The following is a 20,038-nucleotide window of genomic DNA, read 5'->3' on the forward strand; positions in this document are numbered from 1 at the left end:
CTCTCAACTCATTTCGTTCTTGATTTTTCAATGACGCGGATGTTGAAGCGCTAGTTATTTTTGAAGCAACAAAAACAACAAAATTAAAAATAAAATGAGAATGTGAAACACCCTTACAATTTTTTCAAATGTAAACAGTGTTGTAAATTAAAAAAAAAAAACTATTTGTGAGAAAGGGAATTATTTGAAATTGTGAAATAAACCAATTCGATTGGCAAAAAATTAAGTAATTCAAAAAAGTACAGTGAATAAAGCAATACAAAATATTTTCATATCAGTGAGAACAGTATGAAGAAAAAACCATGAAAGTTTTTCTCTATTGAAAAATTGCCGCTAAATTGTGTAAGCAAAACAAGAAAAAAAACAGCTGAAAAATATCTACCACATGAAAAAAAGTATATAGTACATATCTGAGTGTGTGTGTATATGGCGAATAGCCAGCTGTTAACACAAAAAGAAAACTAGAAAAACAAAAACACAAAAGTCGCCCAAAATAAAGCGGCGAAAAACACATCAATAAGAGAGAGAGATCCTATTGCAAGAGAGCGTCATCTTTTCATATGAAAGAGAGAAAACAAAACGAAGAAAAACGTCATCTTGGAATTAGTTTGACGGTTCTTGGTGAAGAAAAATCATTAAATTTAAGCAAAAATTACTGGTGAATATATAAAATAACTAATGCAAAAAATGCGAAAGAAATTTAAACAAGGAATACGGAGAAATTGAAAATCTCATTATACTGTTAAACTAAATACAACTGATCTAAATATAAAACGTATACCAATAAAAACACGTGGTTTTTAGTAAAAAGAAAAGAATTGCTTTTAATAGATACAAAATTGGAGCAAAATAAAACTGTGAAAAGCCGAATTTTTATAATATATTCTTTTAATATCTATTGTGGACAAGTTGTAAAATGTCTTCAACCGTTCCTATTAAAACTGAGGAAGTGATATTGGAAAATGTTGAATATCAAAGCACTGAAGAATTGGATGAAGAATTACAGTAAGTACAAAATTAATTATTCGAATTTTGAGATATTTCTTTGATACTTTGTTTTTGAATTTGCATAAGCCGAAATCAGCAGTTTTGTATTTTGTTTTTGATTACTTTTTATTTGATGATATTCTATTCAAAAGCCATATGTTTTCTAATCAATATCAACTGTTTTTTGCTGTTGCTACTTCTCTGTCCTACGTTTTTTCGTTTCTTCTTCAATTTGATGCCAGCCAGCTTTAATCACCAATCACCAACAAGACAAACGAAAAAAAAAACATATGGCCTCACTTGTTGTGTATGTATTGGTGTGTGTGTTCATGAGAAAAAAAAGTATGGCGCAAAAACGAATGCTTTGTTTTTGCCGATATTGTTTCATTTCCATGATGTTCCTATGAAGTCCACGAATTTTGAAAAGAATGTACACGACGACGACTCCAAAATAACAGCAAATTAAGCATCCAATTGCCAAAAACTACTAAAAAAATAATCCATGATTTCGTGGAAATCAATTGTTTTATTGTTTTGTAAAATCAGCTGTAGTTTTGTTTGTGTGTTTGCTTGCTTCTTATCTTAAATTACTTTCTCTCTCATTCCATTCACATTTACTGCTAATCGCCGCGTTGTCGGTACTAACGACCGTATGTTTTTCAGATTTCATTTTGTGCTGCGGTTGGTTGTGGTGGTGTAATACGGCTGTCTGGCTGTTGATTACTTGTTATTGCTGAAACAGCTGTACCACCCGGCAAAAATCTTTAACAAAACAATCTTGTGTTATTTTCAAAGGTTGTTTACACCCCTGCCTGCCTATGGCATTCATTGTACAACCTGCAACTTGTCTTTGTTTAAGATGAAAATGTCATGAAACGACCGGTTTTAGAGTTCTCGTTTAGGGATACCTCTTGGATCGAGCTGAAATTTTTACCATAGGTAGTCCTTGAGACCTGGCCACAACGACATATAGTTACCACAGAGGAAGCCCATACTTTCCGAGATATCGGTCATAACATTTTGCGGAACAAGTGTCGTTTAGGGAGCAACTCTCTGATCGGTCCCATAAGTAGCCCTTGGGACCATGATTCCAACGATATATAATTTTCCGGTGGGAAGTCCATACTTCCCGAGATATGGGTATTGACATTTCGGAAATTTCGTACTTACACACCTTTAGGTTGTTTAGGGGCACCTCTCGGATCGGGCTGAAATTTTTACAGTAGATAGCCCTTGGCATCCTGAATACAACGATATATAAATTTCGTACTTTCACACCTTTAGGTTGTTTAGGGGCACCTCTCGGATCGGGCTGAAATTTTTACAGTAGATAGCCCTTGGCATCCTGAATACAACGATATAAAATATTCCGGGGGGAAGTCCATACTTCCCGAGATATAGGTCTTGTCTCTAGTGGTCGTCTATATAGACCTGAAATTTCATATCTCCTGAGATAATTGTCAAAATGCTCTAAAAAACCCTCTCTGCAACAACTACAAGGACTTATTAACACGACAAATTACGAATTGAATATCTGATTTAGTCGAAACTTTCCGCATCTTAAAAATTTTTTCAAACGTGCATTCCAAGTTCCAGGAAGGTTTGAATAGGGCAACACCTTCTTGTAGCTCCCTCACAAAAGTTCAACATTTTCGTTTAAGTGCCGGTTAAGACCTGTTCGAGGATAGTTTTGAAATTCTCATCGTAGATAACCCTTGAGGTCCAGTTTCTACGGCTAAGCGTGCCTAAAATTTGTCCACCCGTTGACGTTACCTGGCAACCCGTCATTTCCCTTGGATCAGATCATCTCCCCATAATTGTCTCCATTAGCAGACCACCCGACTCCATCACCTCTGAACGCCGCACGTTCGTCAATCATAAAAAAGCTGATTGACCGAGTTTCAGAGAGTTCACCAATCACCGCTTCAGAGAATTGCCCAATCCTTCTGATGTTCGGGTAGCGGAAAGGAAGTTCCGGGACTTCATCACTGCTGCAGCCGCTCGCCATATCCCAGCTGGTCGAATACCCGAAGTAAGACCAAATTTCCCAGCAGAGGCGACGGGATTAGCAAATGAGCGTGATGACCTTCGTCTTATCAACCCCAATGACTCCAGAGTCAGGGAGCTGACACTGGAAGTTAACAGGTTGGTCGGCGAGCATAAGCGGAACAAATGGTTAAATCATCTGAAGAGCTGCAACATTGGAGCCGGTATAGGTGAATTGTGGGCAACGGTTAAGTCACTCTCGAACCCTGGAAGAAGGGAAGATAGGGCCTCAGTCACGTTTGGCGACGTTACGTTGACTTACCCGAAGAGGAGGTGCGCAAGTAATTTCAATCGACAGTTTGTCGAGCATCCCGAGAGTGACAGGGCGAAGAGAAGAGTATTACGTCGCATCAGATCTCTTCCTGCCGAGGATGAACCACCACAATTTACAATGGATGATGTTGCCAATGCCATCAGGAACGCTAAAGCGTTGGGCCCAGATGGAATCTCCATGGTAATGTTGAAGCAGCTGGATGAGCCGGGAGTCGAGTATCTCACCAAAGTCTTCAACTTGTCGCTAGCCACCCTCGTTGTTCCCGAAGTCTAGAAAATGGGCAGGGTGGTGCCACTACGGAAGCCAGGCAAGGGTGCCAGCAAAAGTGAATCGTACAGACCGATTTCGCTTTTGTCGCCCATAGCAAAGACACTTGAGGCCTTGCTCCTCCCCAATATCAGAAATAGCTATCAAGTTGCCGATCATCAGCATGGATTCCGTAAGCAGCACAGCACGACAACAGCGCTGCACGCCATTACCACATATATCTGTAAAGGACTCAACCAGACACGGCCGTGCGATAGAACAGTGATGGTGGCGCTTGACTTATCAAAAGCCTTTGATACAGTCAGGCACTCCACGCTGTTTGAGGACATTGAGCGGACAACCCTCCGGCCAAGCTTGAAACGTTGGATACGTACGTGGAATTCAGGAATAATAAGTCCAAACCCCGTAGAGTGAAACAGGGAGTTCCTAAAGGTGGGGTGATATCTCCGGAACTGTTTAACTTCTACCTCTCCTGTATTCCACCCCCTCCAGACGGCATTGAGATCGTGACGTATGCGGATGATTGCACGATCCTGGTGTCGGGTACCTATCCTGATGACATCTGTGAGAGACTGAACAACTATTTAACCGATCTTACCACCTTTTTCCATTCGAGGAATATGCAGATTTCCGCCACAAAATCTACAGCCACTCTGTTCACCACATGGACAGCGCAGTTTGGACGTGAGTTGAATGTCGTGGTCGACGGTAGCAGAATTCCGACCACAACTTACTTACTTACTTACTTAGCTGGCCCATTACAGAACATTTGTTCTATAGGCCGAACTAAGAAGAGATCTCCATTCCTCTCTATTTGTTGCTTTGCTCTCTGGAATACCGCGCCTTGTCATCTCATCATCCACTTGTTTGCGCCATCTATTCCTTGGCCTGCCAATTCTGCGTGCACCGCCATGTGGCATGTATTCATACGCCTTTTTAGTGGGTTCATCATCGCTCATTCTTTTGATATGGCCTAGCCAACGCAATCGCTGCATCTCGATACGTTTAACAATATTGATGTCGTTGTATAGCAGATACAGCTCGTGGTTCATGCGACGTCGATATTCACCGTCAACGCAGATTGGTCCGTAGATCTTTCGAAGAATTTTTCTCTCAAACACACCAAGCACTGCCATGTCTGCTTGCGCAAGTACCCAGGCTTCGGAGCCATACATCAGCACGGGTAGTATCAGTGTTTTGTAGAGCGTTATTTTTGTTTGACGAGATGTGGCTTTGTTTTTAAACTGCTTACTTAATCCAAAGTAGCATCTGTTGGCCAATACAATTCTTCTTTTTATTTCACAACTGATGTCGTTTGTTGTGTTGACGGAGGTGCCGAGGTAGACGAAGTCTTTTACTACCTCAATATTATAGGAACCAACTTCCACAGTCGGTCCGAGCTCAATGGACGCATTGCGCGTCAACACCATCAACTTGGTCTTCTCACCGTTTACCGCCAGACCCACTTTAGCAGATTCTCCTTCGACTTTTATAAAGGTATCAGTTACTTCTTTTACTGATCGACCCATGATGTCTATATCATCAGCATAAGCAAGTAACATGTGACTATTGGTGTAGATTGTGCCACTTCTTTTGACGTTTGCCTCTCGTATAACCTTTTCTAGCAGGATGTTGAAGAGGTCACACGAAAGGCTGTCTCCTTGTCTGAAACCTCTTTTGGTACCAAACTCTTCGGAGAGGTTATTTCCTATTTTAACTGAGGACCTCGTGTCAGTTAAAGTCATTTTACAAAGCCGGATGAGCTTTGCGGGAATACCAAATTCAGACATGGCTTGGAATACCTTTGAGCGCAGCGGACTGTCGAAGGCTGCTTTATAATCGACAAAAAGGTGGTAGGTGTCGATCTGCATCTCTTGGGTCTTCTCCAGGATTTGCCGCAGGGTAAATATCTGGTCAATGGTGGACTTGCCAGGTCTAAAGCCGCATTGGTATGGTCCAATAATCTCGTTGACCATTGGCTTTAGTCGTTCGCACAATATCCCTGACACGATCTTGTAGGCAATAGGGAGTAGACTTATGCCCCTATAGTTAGAGCATACAGTCTTATCTCCCTTCTTGTGGACGGGGCACAGGATACTCAGGTTCCAATCGTCGGGTACTCGTTCTTCCTGCCAGATGGTGCTAACTAGCTGATGAATACACCTTATCAGCGTGTCGCCTCCGGTTTTGAACAGCTCGGCTGGTAAGCCATCGGCCCCTGCTGCCTTATTATTCTTCAGCCGATTTATTGCTGTCTTTACCTCATCTTGGCTGGGCGGTATACATTCAATACCATCTTCTGGGATTGGGACTGTGGTATCTTCGTCGTCTTCGCTGCTATTGGATACCAACAGATTTGAAAAATGTTCTTTCCATATCCTGAGTACACTATCTGTATCAGTTACCAAATTACCTTGCTGGTCTCTACAGGAGGATGTGCCTGTACCAAAGCCATCAGTTTGATGCTTGACTCTTTGGTAGAATTTTCGGACTTCATTCTGGCTCCTGTACATCTCGATTTTTTCACACTCCCGCTTTTCCATCTCTCTCTTTTTCCTGCGGAAAAGACGTTTCTCCTCTCTCCTTTTCTCCCTGTATCTCTCTCGTGCGCTACGCGTTGCTACGGATTGTAAAGTAGCCTTATATGCCGCATTTTTCTCTTCGGTGGCAGCACGACACTCCTCATCATACCATGGATTCCTTGGTGGAGGTCTCTGGTATCCAAGTATGGATTTTGCGGCTGTTTGCATGGAGTGGGCAATGCTTTGCCATTGCGCTGATATGTTATCGGGATGAGGAGGGCTTTGATTAAGCAATTGGGCTAGTTGAGTGGAATATGCTGTGGCTATCTGTTGTGATTGCAGCTTACCGATGTCTAACTTTCGTGTTGTGTCTGTTCGTACTTTGTTTGCTACGTTTAAGCGGGTGCGTACCTTTGCTGCAACAAGGTAGTGGTCCGAATCAATGTTTGCGCCTCGGAACGATCGTACATCCAACACGCTCGATGAATGTCTTCCATCTATCACAACATGATCAATTTGGTTTCTTGTTTTCTGATCTGGAGACAGCCAGGTGCCCTTATGAATATCGAGATGATTAAATCTGGTACTGCTAACTACCATGTTTTTTGCAGCTGCAAAGTCTATCAGTCTCATACCATTGTCAGATGTTTCACTGTGGAGACTGAATTTCCCGACTGTTGGGCCAAAGATATTCTCCTTTCCAATTTTGGCATTAAAATCGCCTAGAATGATTTTAATGTCATGGGCAGGGCAACGGTCATATGTTTCTTCTAAGCGCTCGTAAAATATATCTTTGGTCTGTTCATCCTTTTCTTCAGTGGGAGCATGAGCGCAAATAAAGCTGATGTTGAAGAATTTAGCTTTTATTCGAATTGCAGCAAGTCTTTCATTCACTGGAGTGAAGCTGGATACAAGATGTTTTAGTCTCCGACTAACTACGAATCCACAACCAAACTCATGCTTTACGTCATGGCAGCTATAATACAGTGCGTCACCTTTAGATGTTGTTGTGACGCCTTTCCCAATCCATCGTATTTCCTGTATGGCAGTAATATCGGTCTTGTACTTTTCAAGTACGTCTGCCAATGCGAAGACTGCACCTTCTCTATAAAGAGTGCGAACATTCCAGGTGCAGATTCGCAGATCATGGTCCTTAAAACGTTTGCGGGGTTCGTCAACTTTAGAGGGGTTTGTTTTTCTTTTCTTTCGTTTTTTCATAGTAGGCTGTTTTTTCTAGGGGAGGGTTACTAACCCGACGCCCAAACCCAAGTTTTTAACGTTCTTATGGGTGAACGCGCGGCACATGTTAGCTCACTACCTTTAACGGGTGTTAAAGGCAGTTCCCCAGGTGACACCACGGGGAGGTCAGTGTCCACTTGGGATGAAAGAGGGACCAAGATAAATCCTGGGCTTTGCCATGTTAAAACCGGTCAGGACCGTTCCTTGGTATCTTCCATCCCCTACGTCACCCATTCCGACCACAAACTGCCCTAAAATTTTAGGGGTCACATTCGACACAACATTCACGTCGTACGCACACGCCACAGCTATCTGCGACAAGTTGAAAAGTAGGAACAAGGTCCTCAAGTCCCTGGCCGGCAGCACTTGGGGTGCAGATAAAGAAACCTTGTTGGCCACGTATAACGCGATAGGTCGGTCTGTGGTAATCTATGCGGTTCCAGTCTGGTCCCCGAGATTGTGTGATTCGAACTGGAAAAAGATTCAAACTTGCCAGAATGCCGCCCTGAGAACAGCGACAGGGTGCCTCCTCAAATCTTCAGTGGACCATCTACATGAGGAGGCAAAAATTCTTCCTGTATAGCAACACAATGAGATGCTTTCCTTAGGCAATTATAGTGTGAATAAAGTACTCGGAGTACATCCTCCATCTATCGCAGCTGAGGAGCGTCTGCTGCCACGACAAACCAGAGTAGTTTTGGCTCAACTACGCTCGGGATATTGCAGTCGCCTAAATTCGTATTGGGCGGAAATCGATCGCGCCGTGCAAGACATATGCCCAGTATGCGGCATGGGCCCGCAAGACACACAACACCTTTTTAGCTGCCCCGCCAAACCTACCCATCTAACTCCAGTGGATCTGTGGCTACATCCCATCGAAGCAGCTACTTTTCTGGAACTGGTGATAGACCCAGAGCCAGATTGAACAGAGGAACGAACATATAAACATAACAAAAACACCGTTACAACAACAACAACATTTGTCCAACCTCTGCACATCGTAATATGTTTCACAAACAATTTTTGTTGTAACAGTTAGGTATTTTATTATAAGTTTGTTAGTCATTCTTCTGCTTAATCTGGCTCCGGGTCTATCTCCAGTTCTGGGAATGCGGCTGCTTTTGATGAAACTTTTTTTTAAAACGAACTGACAGTGTTGCAAAATTTTACTGATCGCTACCAATATCATGATTTCATCCCGGCGAAGGGAATTATCAATTGGCTTCTCAGTTTTTGAAATGATGCCTTTTTAGCGAAAAACCGAACTCTTTAAGTGTCTAGTATTCTCATATGAATGAGAATCACACTCACTTTTCGGCTTTTCCAAAGAAACACCAAAATCAAAATATTTTGCAACATGTCAGCACGTATCAACTAAGAATTCTTCGAATTCTGTGAGTTGAAAAGAACACCAACACAGTTGCCTGTGAGGTTGTTATTGGAATTTTGTTTTTTTGTTTTTAACAAAGCTCCATTCATTCGCCCGTGCCTTGGCTGTTTTTTGTTTGTTTTGTTTATTGTTGAAGTTCAATCTCATTTTCGATTGTTTGAGTGGAGTATTCCCCCATTGGCTCAACTTCATTTATTACCCTCTATTACAGAGAGTAATGTTTTTCAAAACGAACTGACAGTGTTGCAAAATTTTACTGATCGCTACCAATATCATGATTTCATCCCGGCGAAGGGAATTATCAATTGGCTTCTCAGTTTTTGAAATGATGCCTTTTTAGCGAAAAACCGAACTCTTTAAGTGTCTAGTATTCTCATATGAATGAGAATCACACTCACTTTTCGGCTTTTCCAAAGAAACACCAAAATCAAAAAATTTTTTGCAACATGTCAGCACGTATCAACTAAGAATTCTTCGAATTCTGTGAGTTGAAAAGAACACCAACACAGTTGCCTGTGAGGTTGTTATTGGAATTTTGTTTTTTTGTTTTTAACAAAGCTCCATTCATTCGCCCGTGCCTTGGCTGTTTTTTGTTTGTTTTGTTTATTGTTGAAGTTCAATCTCATTTTCGATTGTTTGAGTGGAGTATTCCCCCATTGGCTCAACTTCATTTATTACCCTCTATTACAGAGAGTAATGTTTTTCAAAACGAACTGACAGTGTTGCAAAATTTTACTGATCGCTACCAATATCATGATTTCATCCCGGCGAAGGGAATTATCAATTGGCTTCTCAGTTTTTGAAATGATGCCTTTTTAGCGAAAAACCGAACTCTTTAAGTGTCTAGTATTCTCATATGAATGAGAATCACACTCACTTTTCGGCTTTTCCAAAGAAACACCAAAATCAAAATATTTTGCAACATGTCAGCACGTATCAACTAAGAATTCTTCGAATTCTGTGAGTTGAAAAGAACACCAACACAGTTGCCTGTGAGGTTGTTATTGGAATTTTGTTTTTTTGTTTTTAACAAAGCTCCATTCATTCGCCCGTGCCTTGGCTGTTTTTTGTTTGTTTTGTTTATTGTTGAAGTTCAATCTCATTTTCGATTGTTTGAGTGGAGTATTCCCCCATTGGCTCAACTTCATTTATTACCCTCTATTACAGAGAGTAATGTTTTTCAAAACGAACTGAAAGCCGAAAAGTGAGTGTGATTCTCATTCATATGAGAATACTAGACACTTAAAGAGTTCGGTTTTTCGCTAAAAAGGCATCATTTCAAAAACTGAGAAGCCAATTGATAATTCCCTTCGCCGGGATGAAATCATGATATTGGTAGCGATCAGTAAAATTTTGCAACACTGTCAGTTCGTTTTGAAAAACATTACTCTCTGTAATAGAGGGTAATAAATGAAGTTGAGCCAATGGGGGAATACTCCACTCAAACAATCGAAAATGAGATTGAACTTCAACAATAAACAAAACAAACTTTTTTTTATTTGTTTCAGTATACTCTGACAAATCATCATGAATAGACTCACGCTTGAACAACGCTACGAAATTATCCAAATTTACTTTGAAAATCAGTCGTCGATTCGCGCAACTTATAGACGACTTCGTCATTTGTATGGCGTACATAATCGTCCATCTGAACAAGCCATTCGTCGAACTGTGGGTTTGTTAATAAGCAAAATTGCCGCATATGGAGTGAGACCAATCCACAAGAGACCCTACAGACTCCATTACATCCAGAAAAATGCACCGTATGGTGCGGTTTTCACGCTGGTGGCATCATCGGACCTTATTTCTTCAAAAATGAGGCCGGAGCTCGCGTTACGGTCAATGTAGATCGTCACCGCACCATGATCAATGATTTTTTTGTTTGAAAATATGGATGACATTGATCCGGAGGAGATGTGGTTTCAACAGGATGGCGCTACGTGCCATACGGCGAACGCAACCATCGACCTTTTTAAATTAAAATTTGGCGATAAGTTGATTTCGGGAAGTGGACCTGTCAATTGGCCTCCAAGGTCGTGCGATTTGACACCTCTCGATTATTTCCTGTGGGGCTACGTGAAGTCACTGGTTTATGCTGATAAACCAGCAACAATTGATGCCTTGGAGGCCAGCATTGTTCGTGTTATTCGTGACATACGGCCAGCAGTGCTCGAAAAAGTGGACAAAAATTGGACGTCCAGAATGCACTTCGTCAAGAACAGCCGCGGTGCCCATATGCCCGAAATCATTTTCAAATGTTAATGTCACGTATTGATCTTTCGAATAAAAAAAAAAATTTTGATTACAATTTAATTTTTTGTGTTATGTTTTATAATTTCAAGTTCTATGGGGCTTAAAAAAACACCCTTTACAAATGACTGGCCTTAGCAAAAATATTTATATTCCCAAGGGGACCTTTTGTCAGCACCTAGTGACACTGTTAATATTTGCTTCCGTATATCCCCTGCAGCAGACATCATTTAAGGCGTCTTAGCCAACATCATAAAGGTGGTTTGAAAATAAATTTACACTTTTTCGTGGTTTCTTTAACATCCTTGAACAAAGGAAGTTCTGACAAGATCATTAATGAAAACATCGGTGTCAGTTGATCCAGCAATATGGTACTCATATATTCTGTGGAAGCCGCCATGGAACAACAATTGTTTCATCCTTATAAACAATTCCATGCAAAACACTCCAGAGAAAAAATTTCAATTTTCTTTGTTATTATTATTGCTGCTGCTGCCCTGCCCGGAACATTTCAAACCACCATGTGTGTTATGTATACAAAAATCAGCTGATTTTTTTCCAATGTGATATGTAAATGAATTTCTTTATATTATGTATTAATATATTCGACACGCAACACCACAACAAAAACAACAGAACGACGATGACAACAAAACAAACAAAAACAACCTCCGCTATTTAAAATCATATGGTTGGTCGGTCGGTTGACGTCCGTCCATATTTCGTTAAAACAGCAGGCAGGCAGGCGGCTGTAGTAATTGAATGTGGGGTGTTGTTGGTGTTGATAAGAAACAAAAACAGAAAAACTAAATATATATAAAAAAAAAAAAAAAAAAAAAAACAAAGTAAAAAAATCGTACTTCGATGGACGGACAAAATACGAGAAAACAACGGTATATAAAATTGAATTCATAACACACTTGGCACGGACGGACAGAAGACTACCTATTAATTCCCAACAATTTTTCGTACAATATATTAAATTGTATTTTCCGCTTTGTTTTGGTTCCAGGTTGATGAGGTAAAAAAAGGTGTACGTGTTTTTTCCTCGCATTGTATATGTACGTCTCGTACTTCTCGCCTGGCTGCCTCGGACTACTATCTTATAGATATGCCACAGCTCTAGAGTTGTGTGTTGACGTGATGAGAAATAAATTTACGTCGAATGTGCATAGATACGTACATACATTCGTTCGTTTGAAATACAAATCAAATGTTTTAATTTGTTTGAGCTACGCAAAGGTCACTTGCGTCAACCGGTCGTCGTTTGGTTGTTGTTGTTTTTCTTCTTTATTCATTCATTTATTCTTCGTACGCGTCCATCCGTGCATTCGTTTATTAACAAGGCATATTAATTTGGCATTCATTGGGTTGGAAAATTGTAGCGGGGTTTCCTATCGTCATCATCACCATATGATGGATGCCGATCTTCGCTGCTGTCATCATCATTACACTCGTCAATCTTCGTTATGATTTGACAAACCACCAAAAACAAGTGTGTTTTTGTTTAGAATGTTTACTGGTGTTAGGTGGGTGGGTTAGATGGTCGACGGCAAGACACAACATGTGTTTACAAATACTCATCCAAAATTTTAGGAAAGTAAGTTAACAGTAGATGTCGTTTGTATGCGACTCTGTTTTGATATTGTGAGAGATTTTTCTTTCGAAAGGTCTAAGTAAGGCCAATTTAACAGGTCACATAAGGACTACAACAAAACTATATTGTTTGAATTTTCCTTCATGCTGTTAAAATGTGGAACAAGTCTCGTTTAGGGACACCTCTCCGATCGGGCAAAAAATTTTCACCATAGGTAGTCCTTGGGACCCTGATCACAACTATATATATCTTTCCAGGGGGAAGCCCATACTTCCCGAGATATGGGTCTTAACATTTCGGGAAAGTCCTACTTTAACACCATTACTTTATTTATGGGCACCTCTCGAATCGGGCTGAAATTTTCACCATAGGTAGTCCTTGGGTCCCTGATCACAACTATACATGTCTTTCCAGGGGGAAGCCCATACTTCCAGAGATATGGGTCTTGACATTTCGGGAAAGTCCTACTTTAACACCATTACTTTATTTATGGGCACCTCTCGGATCGGGCTAAAATTTTCACCATAGGTAGTCTTTGGGACCCTGATCACAACGATATATAACTTTTCCGGGGGAAGTACATACTTCCCGAGATATGTGTCTTGACATTTCGGGAAAGTCCTACTTTAACACCATTACTTTATTTATGGGCACCTCTCGGATCGGGCTGAAATTTCCACCATAGGTAGTCCTTGGGACCCTGATCACAACGATATATAACTTTTCCGGGGGAGGTACATACTTCCCGAGATATGGGTCTTTGTTTAATGTAGTTAGTTTTTGACTCCGGTCAATGGACTTCGGCCATTTGTATGTAAAAACTGCGTATACGTAATTTCCGACGTTAGTTGGCATGACGTTACTCATACTTTTTTTAACTTGCACACTGAACAAGCAAATTGCTCCCTATAAGGATGCGGAACCAAACAATCTTCAAAGAGACATAAATTATTTAGCATACTTTTAGGCAGAATATATCAACAATAGCATATGCCTTGTTTTTTGTGGCAGGATGAAACTAGATTACTATAATGAAGCGTATATTTTTAAATGCAGTTACATTTTTCTAATAAACTTTAGTACCCCAATTTGATATCCAAAGCAGATATAATCCGCGGACAAAGAAATTGGCGGCGTGCGTCTTCATGGAGGTTCTATGCGGCCGGTAGTTATAAGTAGGTTCCATAATGTAGATTCCGATTGCACGCACACCATGATATGAGCGAAGTCTCCACTTGCCTCTTCTATTATGTAAATTTTTAGAGTCATCGGCGGCGGAGTGATTCTTTGATGATATCCCTGTTTTCCACACCGAAAGTAAGTTGTTCAATTCCAAACTAGCCAAAGTTTTTTGTTGCTGTGTCAATATATAAGCGCAACACCCTTGTAATTCTAATAGCCTGACTTACCTTAGCAGAAACATTTGTGTTCCCAAACGAATTGAGGCGGTTGCTGCACACGGAATCTCAGCAATGCTGACTGCCGCCAGAGGATCAAGATTATTAACTGTGAATTTAAGGAAATCGACAGATTCCTTATTCTCACAGTTAATAACCATGACCCCCTTATAGGGGGCAGACTGACCGAGTCTAACTTTGCTGCGATCCACCTCGTCTGAGATGAGAACGTCTCTAAGATGACCCTCGATTTGCAACCAGTGACTTGTGCTGATCCTTCCATTAGGATCGGCCCTGTCAATGATGGCCACTCTCAGGTCATCCGGAACTGTCCGTCGCACAGCAATGTCACCTTGCTTGGATGTGCAGGGCTTCTCTAGAGACCCGCTAGCTGGTTCACAGGGTTTTTGTGAAGGAACAGCGAATGTGGAAGTGTTGTTCTTCCCTGTGTTGTCCTTCACACTATCCTTGATCACCTTCTGCTCACAAGGTTTCTGCAAGGTGGCGGTCGCTGTGGAGTTTATAGCCCCACAGTTACTGGCTCCTGCACTAACCTTGATTGCCGGTGCAGCAGAGGTCTGCGAGATGATCGGCCGTGACAGCGATGATTTCTTCGCAGCTGGAGGTTGCTCCTCAGTGGACCTCATCCTCTTCACCACTACGGGTTCGGTAGAGTTGGTCTCTGAGGTACCGCTAGGCTTTGAAGATGTCGCCACTGTCACAGGCTTTTCATCCCGTTTTGCGAGCTTCCCCCTGCCCAACAGCTGACCCACCTCCATCACCTTGTTTATGGGCTTAGAAGAAGGGGCAGCAGAGGGGTTTGGGGAGGCAGCTGTTTTTTTGCGACTGGTTTTTGACCTTACTGGCCTTTTCACAGCCTGTGTGGACTGTGATTTTGCCAGGTCACCGGCGGGTATGGTAGTAGGGCATTCTGTCGTCACTTCCATGTGGGTTACGACAGGATTCCCTCCCTCACACGACGTGAGAATTTCATTAACCGGAAAATTCTTAATCGTTAAGTGAGGATATTTTCTTTCGAACCTCCTCATAAACTTTAGGTTTTTCCGAATTAATTTAAATTCCCTATCGGTGATTAATTTGGGATCTTTGTTGACATATCGCTTGCAATATGAAATCGCAAAACGATAGTCCTTTCTATCCGTTGCCTCTTTGCTTGCGCTTTTTGAGGTTGAAGGTTTTTGTGACTCATCCATGTTGTCCATGGTTGCGTCACACTCTGCGACAACTTCATCCACCGCAGTTTGCTAAGAAGCAATGGTGGTTTTTCTCCTGAACAAATTGGAGGAGTGACCTTGTCAGGCAGAAGTGGCGACTCAGCTTGACCGGCGGAGGGAATAATGGTGGTTTCCATTAATTCTTCCTCATTGGTTAAAGTTGAATCATTCACCTCGTCGACCTGTTCGCCATCCAAATTTGTTGGTGAGAGAAAGTTTTCCTCAATTTTGGATAAGAGGACCCTTTACTTTGTCTATTTAGACTGTCATTGATAATGTCTAAAGTAGGGCTGTCGATATTGTCCCTAGTTGGGGTACCACGCAAAGTGGAGGGGGAATTTACTAGAGAATTGTCCGTGTCCATGTTCCTAATCGTCAACGAGAGAGAGGTTTTTGCACTTGTGGCGGTGAAGACTGAGGGTGCCAAGGCATCCACACCAACATCAGTCGGGGTTTTTTGTTTTTTTTTTTTAAAGTTCTAGAATCCATGAGTTGCGTAGTTTACTGGAAGGTCAGGAGGTCAACCGTGGCATTGCCTCCTTACCACGGCAGGGGCTTGACAGAAAAACAGGTTCGTTACTCGTTGATTCGCCCAGGTGTCAACGAGGCTCCGTTCGAATACAGTTTTAGGCACCCCACTGCAAACTTTAAACACCGATAGGCACGAGTATTACGCATAACACCCCGGTGTTGGGGGATCTCTAATGGGTAGGAGATCACTACCTGTATAACCTTTGGTCAGTCGCACTTTCCCGTTCTCAAAAAGTCATGTAAAACGGAGCTCTGTCCGTTTAAGATGCCATGTCGAGAAATTGCGACCTAAGCCCCTGTATCGCGTCAAGATTGTTACCCCTGACAGGGGGCAGCTGGCGTTCTTCTGCTGCGATGGTATCTCTGTACCGCCTGGCCGACTGCATCAGTGTGAATGCTATCCAAGCTTGCCCGATATGCTCACTGGTCTAGAGATTCCCGTTTATAACTTTGGACTTTGGAATTTGGGACTTTGGGGGAAGTCTATCCATTAAATCGTGACACGGCGATAACACCCTTGTTTCTACTTCTGTTCTTATTGCAAATCGCTGTAGCTTGCGTGGACGACTTAACACGTTCGCGGACGTGAATGCTATAGCATTCATTTGCAAAGTCAATTTTTTGTCATTTACTTCTATACAATCCTACGTTTTTGCGATCAAAGTACGTAGTACTATTAATTTTATCAATATCCATAAGATAATAAATAAAAAATTGTAATAGGACTAATAATTATTTAATAAATACAAAAAAACTAACTTCTGAAAAAATTGGGTGTCCGCGAACGTGTTAAATATGCTATCGAATGTTACATCCAATATTTTGGGGTAGTTTGTGCCGTTCAAGTGTGGCAGATGTATTTTCATATTCCTCAGATGGAAGAACTGCACTAGGTCAGCTATGTAGACATTTAACCTATCACATATAGACGATAGGACTCGACGGCAAGATCGTACAATCATCTGCATACATTACGATCTCTATGCCCTCTTGAGGGTCTGGAATTTCAGAAAATTAGAGGTTAAAAAGTTCCGGAGATATCACCCCGCCTTGGGAAAGTCCCTGTTTCACTCTACGGATTTGGACTTCTTTTTCTGAATTCACAAACGACTGGCGTCCGCACATGTAGCTGATTATCCAACGTTGCAAACACGGCTGGAAATTGGTATTCTTTATATCCTCGAACAGTTTGGCATGGTTGACGATATCTGGGTCACAATCCTCTACTGATATGTGTGGATACGATGTGTGTGTTTGTGTTCATTGGTCATTTTCGTTGGTGCCGACAGGGTTTTTTTTGGTGGACCATCTTCGAACTTGTCTAAGTTTGAACAAAACATTACGAGGGGCAAAGTTTGGACCAAATCGGTGATCCATTCGACACTAAGCCGGGGCGACTTGTATGAAGGGAAAAAAACATTAATGGGCCCTTCGCGTTTCTGATTCCTGGGATTGAACTGAGCAAAAAAGTTCACTAGACCATAGGTCTATGGTGAAAATCGAGCGTCCCGATTTTGAGTTTAAGTTTTTTATACATGTTTTTTTGGACATTTTGGCATATAAGGGCCAAACCATTGAGGTTTTCGATCGAACACAAGGACAAAAATTGTAGCCAAGACAGTAATTAAGAACTCTCTAATACATCGCGAAAGCATTGGAACGCACCTTCAGGCAGTTTTGGCCCTGAGAAGGTGCAAACTTTTCGAAAAATGTCGATAAATGGCACTGTGCTACAAAATTGACCAGAAAAATATTCAAGCGTTCTGATGCAAAATTCTATCGTGACAATGCCTTTAGTTCGTTCGGGTCACTCCGTTTTATTATTTTCTAACGGTAAAAGTAGTGAAAATCTGGGTTTCTTACATTTTCAAATTTTAACGGGCATATCTTATTTTTCCACTACTTTTGCCGTTATAATAAAATAAAACGAAGTGACCCAAACGAACTAAAGGCATTTTCGTTCTCCATGGATCCTAACACGATGGAATTTTGCATCAGAATGCTTGAATATTTTTCTGGTCAACTTTTGTGGCACAGTGCCATTTATCGACATTTTTCGAAAAGTTTGCATCTTCTCAAGATCCAAACTGCCTGAAAAAGCGTTCCAATGCTTTTGCGATGTATTAGAGAGTTCTTAATTACTGTCTTGGCTACAATTTTTGTATTTATGTTGGATCGAAAATCTCAATGGATTGGCTCTTATATGCCAAAATGTCCAAAAAACGTGTATAAAAAACTTAAACTCTAAACCGGGAGGCTCGATTTTCACCGTAGACCTATGGTCTAGTGTACTTTTTTGCTCAGTTCAATCCCAGGAATTAAAAACGCGAAGGGCCCATTAAGGTTTTCAAATCGCCCTGGCCTAATGTATACCCATCGTTTATCGTCGTTAGGCGAAAATTTTGAAATTCAGTGATAATTAAATACATTTTACTAACCAATATGGGCATCCGAATGACGGACTAAGATAGTTGTAATCAGGATAACAAGGACTACCTATGATAAAAACGTCAAACCAATCCAAGGTGCGTACATAAGTAAACCCATTTCCGAAGATAGTTAAGACCCATTTCTCGGAAAGAATGCACTCCCCCGGAAAACTACATAGAGTAGCAAACAGCATAACTACGATAACAATTTCAATCCGATCCGAGGGTTGCCCCTATACAGCGTAATGGTGTTAAAGTACGACATTTCCCAAAAACCAAGACACATATCTCGGAATGTATGGACTTCCCGCCGGAAAACTATATATCGTTGTGACCATAATAACAAGGATAATATGTGATACAAATTTTAATCCGATCCGAGGGGTGCACCTGCTTGTTCCTCACAGTTAAGCGGGGTACACACGATCAGTTGTTGATTTTTCGAAATTATCGATAACTGTCCAACCGTCCAGCAACCACAAAATATTTTGTGGTTGCCTGATGACTGACAAAAGTGAACGGCCACACTGGCAAGCAACCGATAATTTGAGCAAAACTGAGGTTTAAGGACGCGTAGCCATCTAATAGTATAGGAGACTACTTCATTCGAAGAAAGTTGTGGTGCTGAAATATGATGGCGTAGTAAGATTTTGACGACGTTGATGAAGTCAAGGTGAAGATGCAGTAAAGAGTTATTGCTCAATGTGTGGAGGATGAAAAAGGCTTATGAAGTGGAGATATGGTGATGAAGTTTGTGGTTATTGCTTGTTGGGTTAGAGCAGCGACGACCGCAGAAATACAACCAAAGCGAAGGCATGTATGAACGTATGAGTGAAAAAAGCAACAACCACATTATGTTTTTGTTTGTTTTCATTCATTTACACTGTACGTGAGAGAGAGAAGCAAATGCAAAAACAACTCAGTGGGCGCCCTCACTATACGATCTAAGCAAAGAAGCTCGTCCCTGGGTTAGAGACAGCCATGCACGCGTCTTTACGAAAAAGTTAACTACAACTCTCTTTCCCATACAAAAACCCAAAATAGCATTCTCTTCTTGTGCACCATTGGTTAGAGATGAAGATTAGTGGATTACCAGATTGTATCAGTATCATTGATCAATTGCTTTGCTGGGTAGATAAGAAGGAAGACCATGGTGCAATAATACAGGTAGCATTATCATTATCAAGCCAGCTGATGGTAACATAATGTATCAATTGCATTGAATTGATGTCAAATTTTGACATCTTATGTTATCAACAATTGCCGATGCGGCTACCTGTATATTTGTACCATGAGGAAGACAAACTTTAGTAGTTTTGTTCCCGACAGTTACTTATTTTGTTGGATTTTTAAAGTAGAAATTTGCAGCCATATTGGCGCCAAGAATTCCCTCATATGAGAGATTAACATTTTGCTACTTTCTAAGCTTAACATATTTATTTCCTTTTTGTATACACCCTATTACTAGTAGTCCTTTTACTTGGTCCTTTCCTCTCAGGTTTTAGACTTCATCATACAACATGGTTTAGTTCAAGTGTAAATTTTCTTATTGAACAATACTGTTGGCAGCAGTAGCTTTGTATCTCTTTATTAAAAGCGTATCTGCAGGTTCTCTTGAATATTTCAATTCCAGTTGTTCCACATCAATCGCCTCTGGTTTAATGTGTGGTGGATGCCATTAATTGCGTTTTAAATAAAAGGTGGCGCATGTGGTTGGTTGTTGCAAACGTTTGCAAACTTGAAACGTGTGGCTGGCTGGTAGTGCTGTGTGCTGTACTGTATTATTTTTAACTATTCACATTTCCGTTTCCCCCACAAAAATAGAGAGCAAGAGAATTAGATTGTGCCACTCAAGTGAGTGAGAACGGCTGTGG

At 41.2% G+C, this 20,038-nt stretch overlaps 1 protein-coding gene across 1 annotated transcript in view; it reads left to right on the forward strand.

Moving 5' to 3' along the window:
* The window catches only part of crp (transcription factor cropped), a 77,412-nt gene continuing 57,374 nt past the window's right edge, over positions 1-20,038 (forward strand). Inside the window, exon 1 of the mRNA XM_073970932.1 lies at positions 1-1,005. Within this exon, the coding sequence (XP_073827033.1) occupies positions 917-1,005 (89 nt within the window). The 5' untranslated portion in view covers positions 1-916. The remainder of the gene's footprint in view (positions 1,006-20,038) is intronic.

This window comes from Musca autumnalis, unplaced genomic scaffold (genome assembly GCF_047663935.1).
Source record: "Musca autumnalis isolate F117 unplaced genomic scaffold, ASM4766393v1 scaffold_2, whole genome shotgun sequence".
In the NCBI taxonomy this organism is placed as follows: domain Eukaryota; kingdom Metazoa; phylum Arthropoda; class Insecta; order Diptera; family Muscidae; genus Musca; species Musca autumnalis.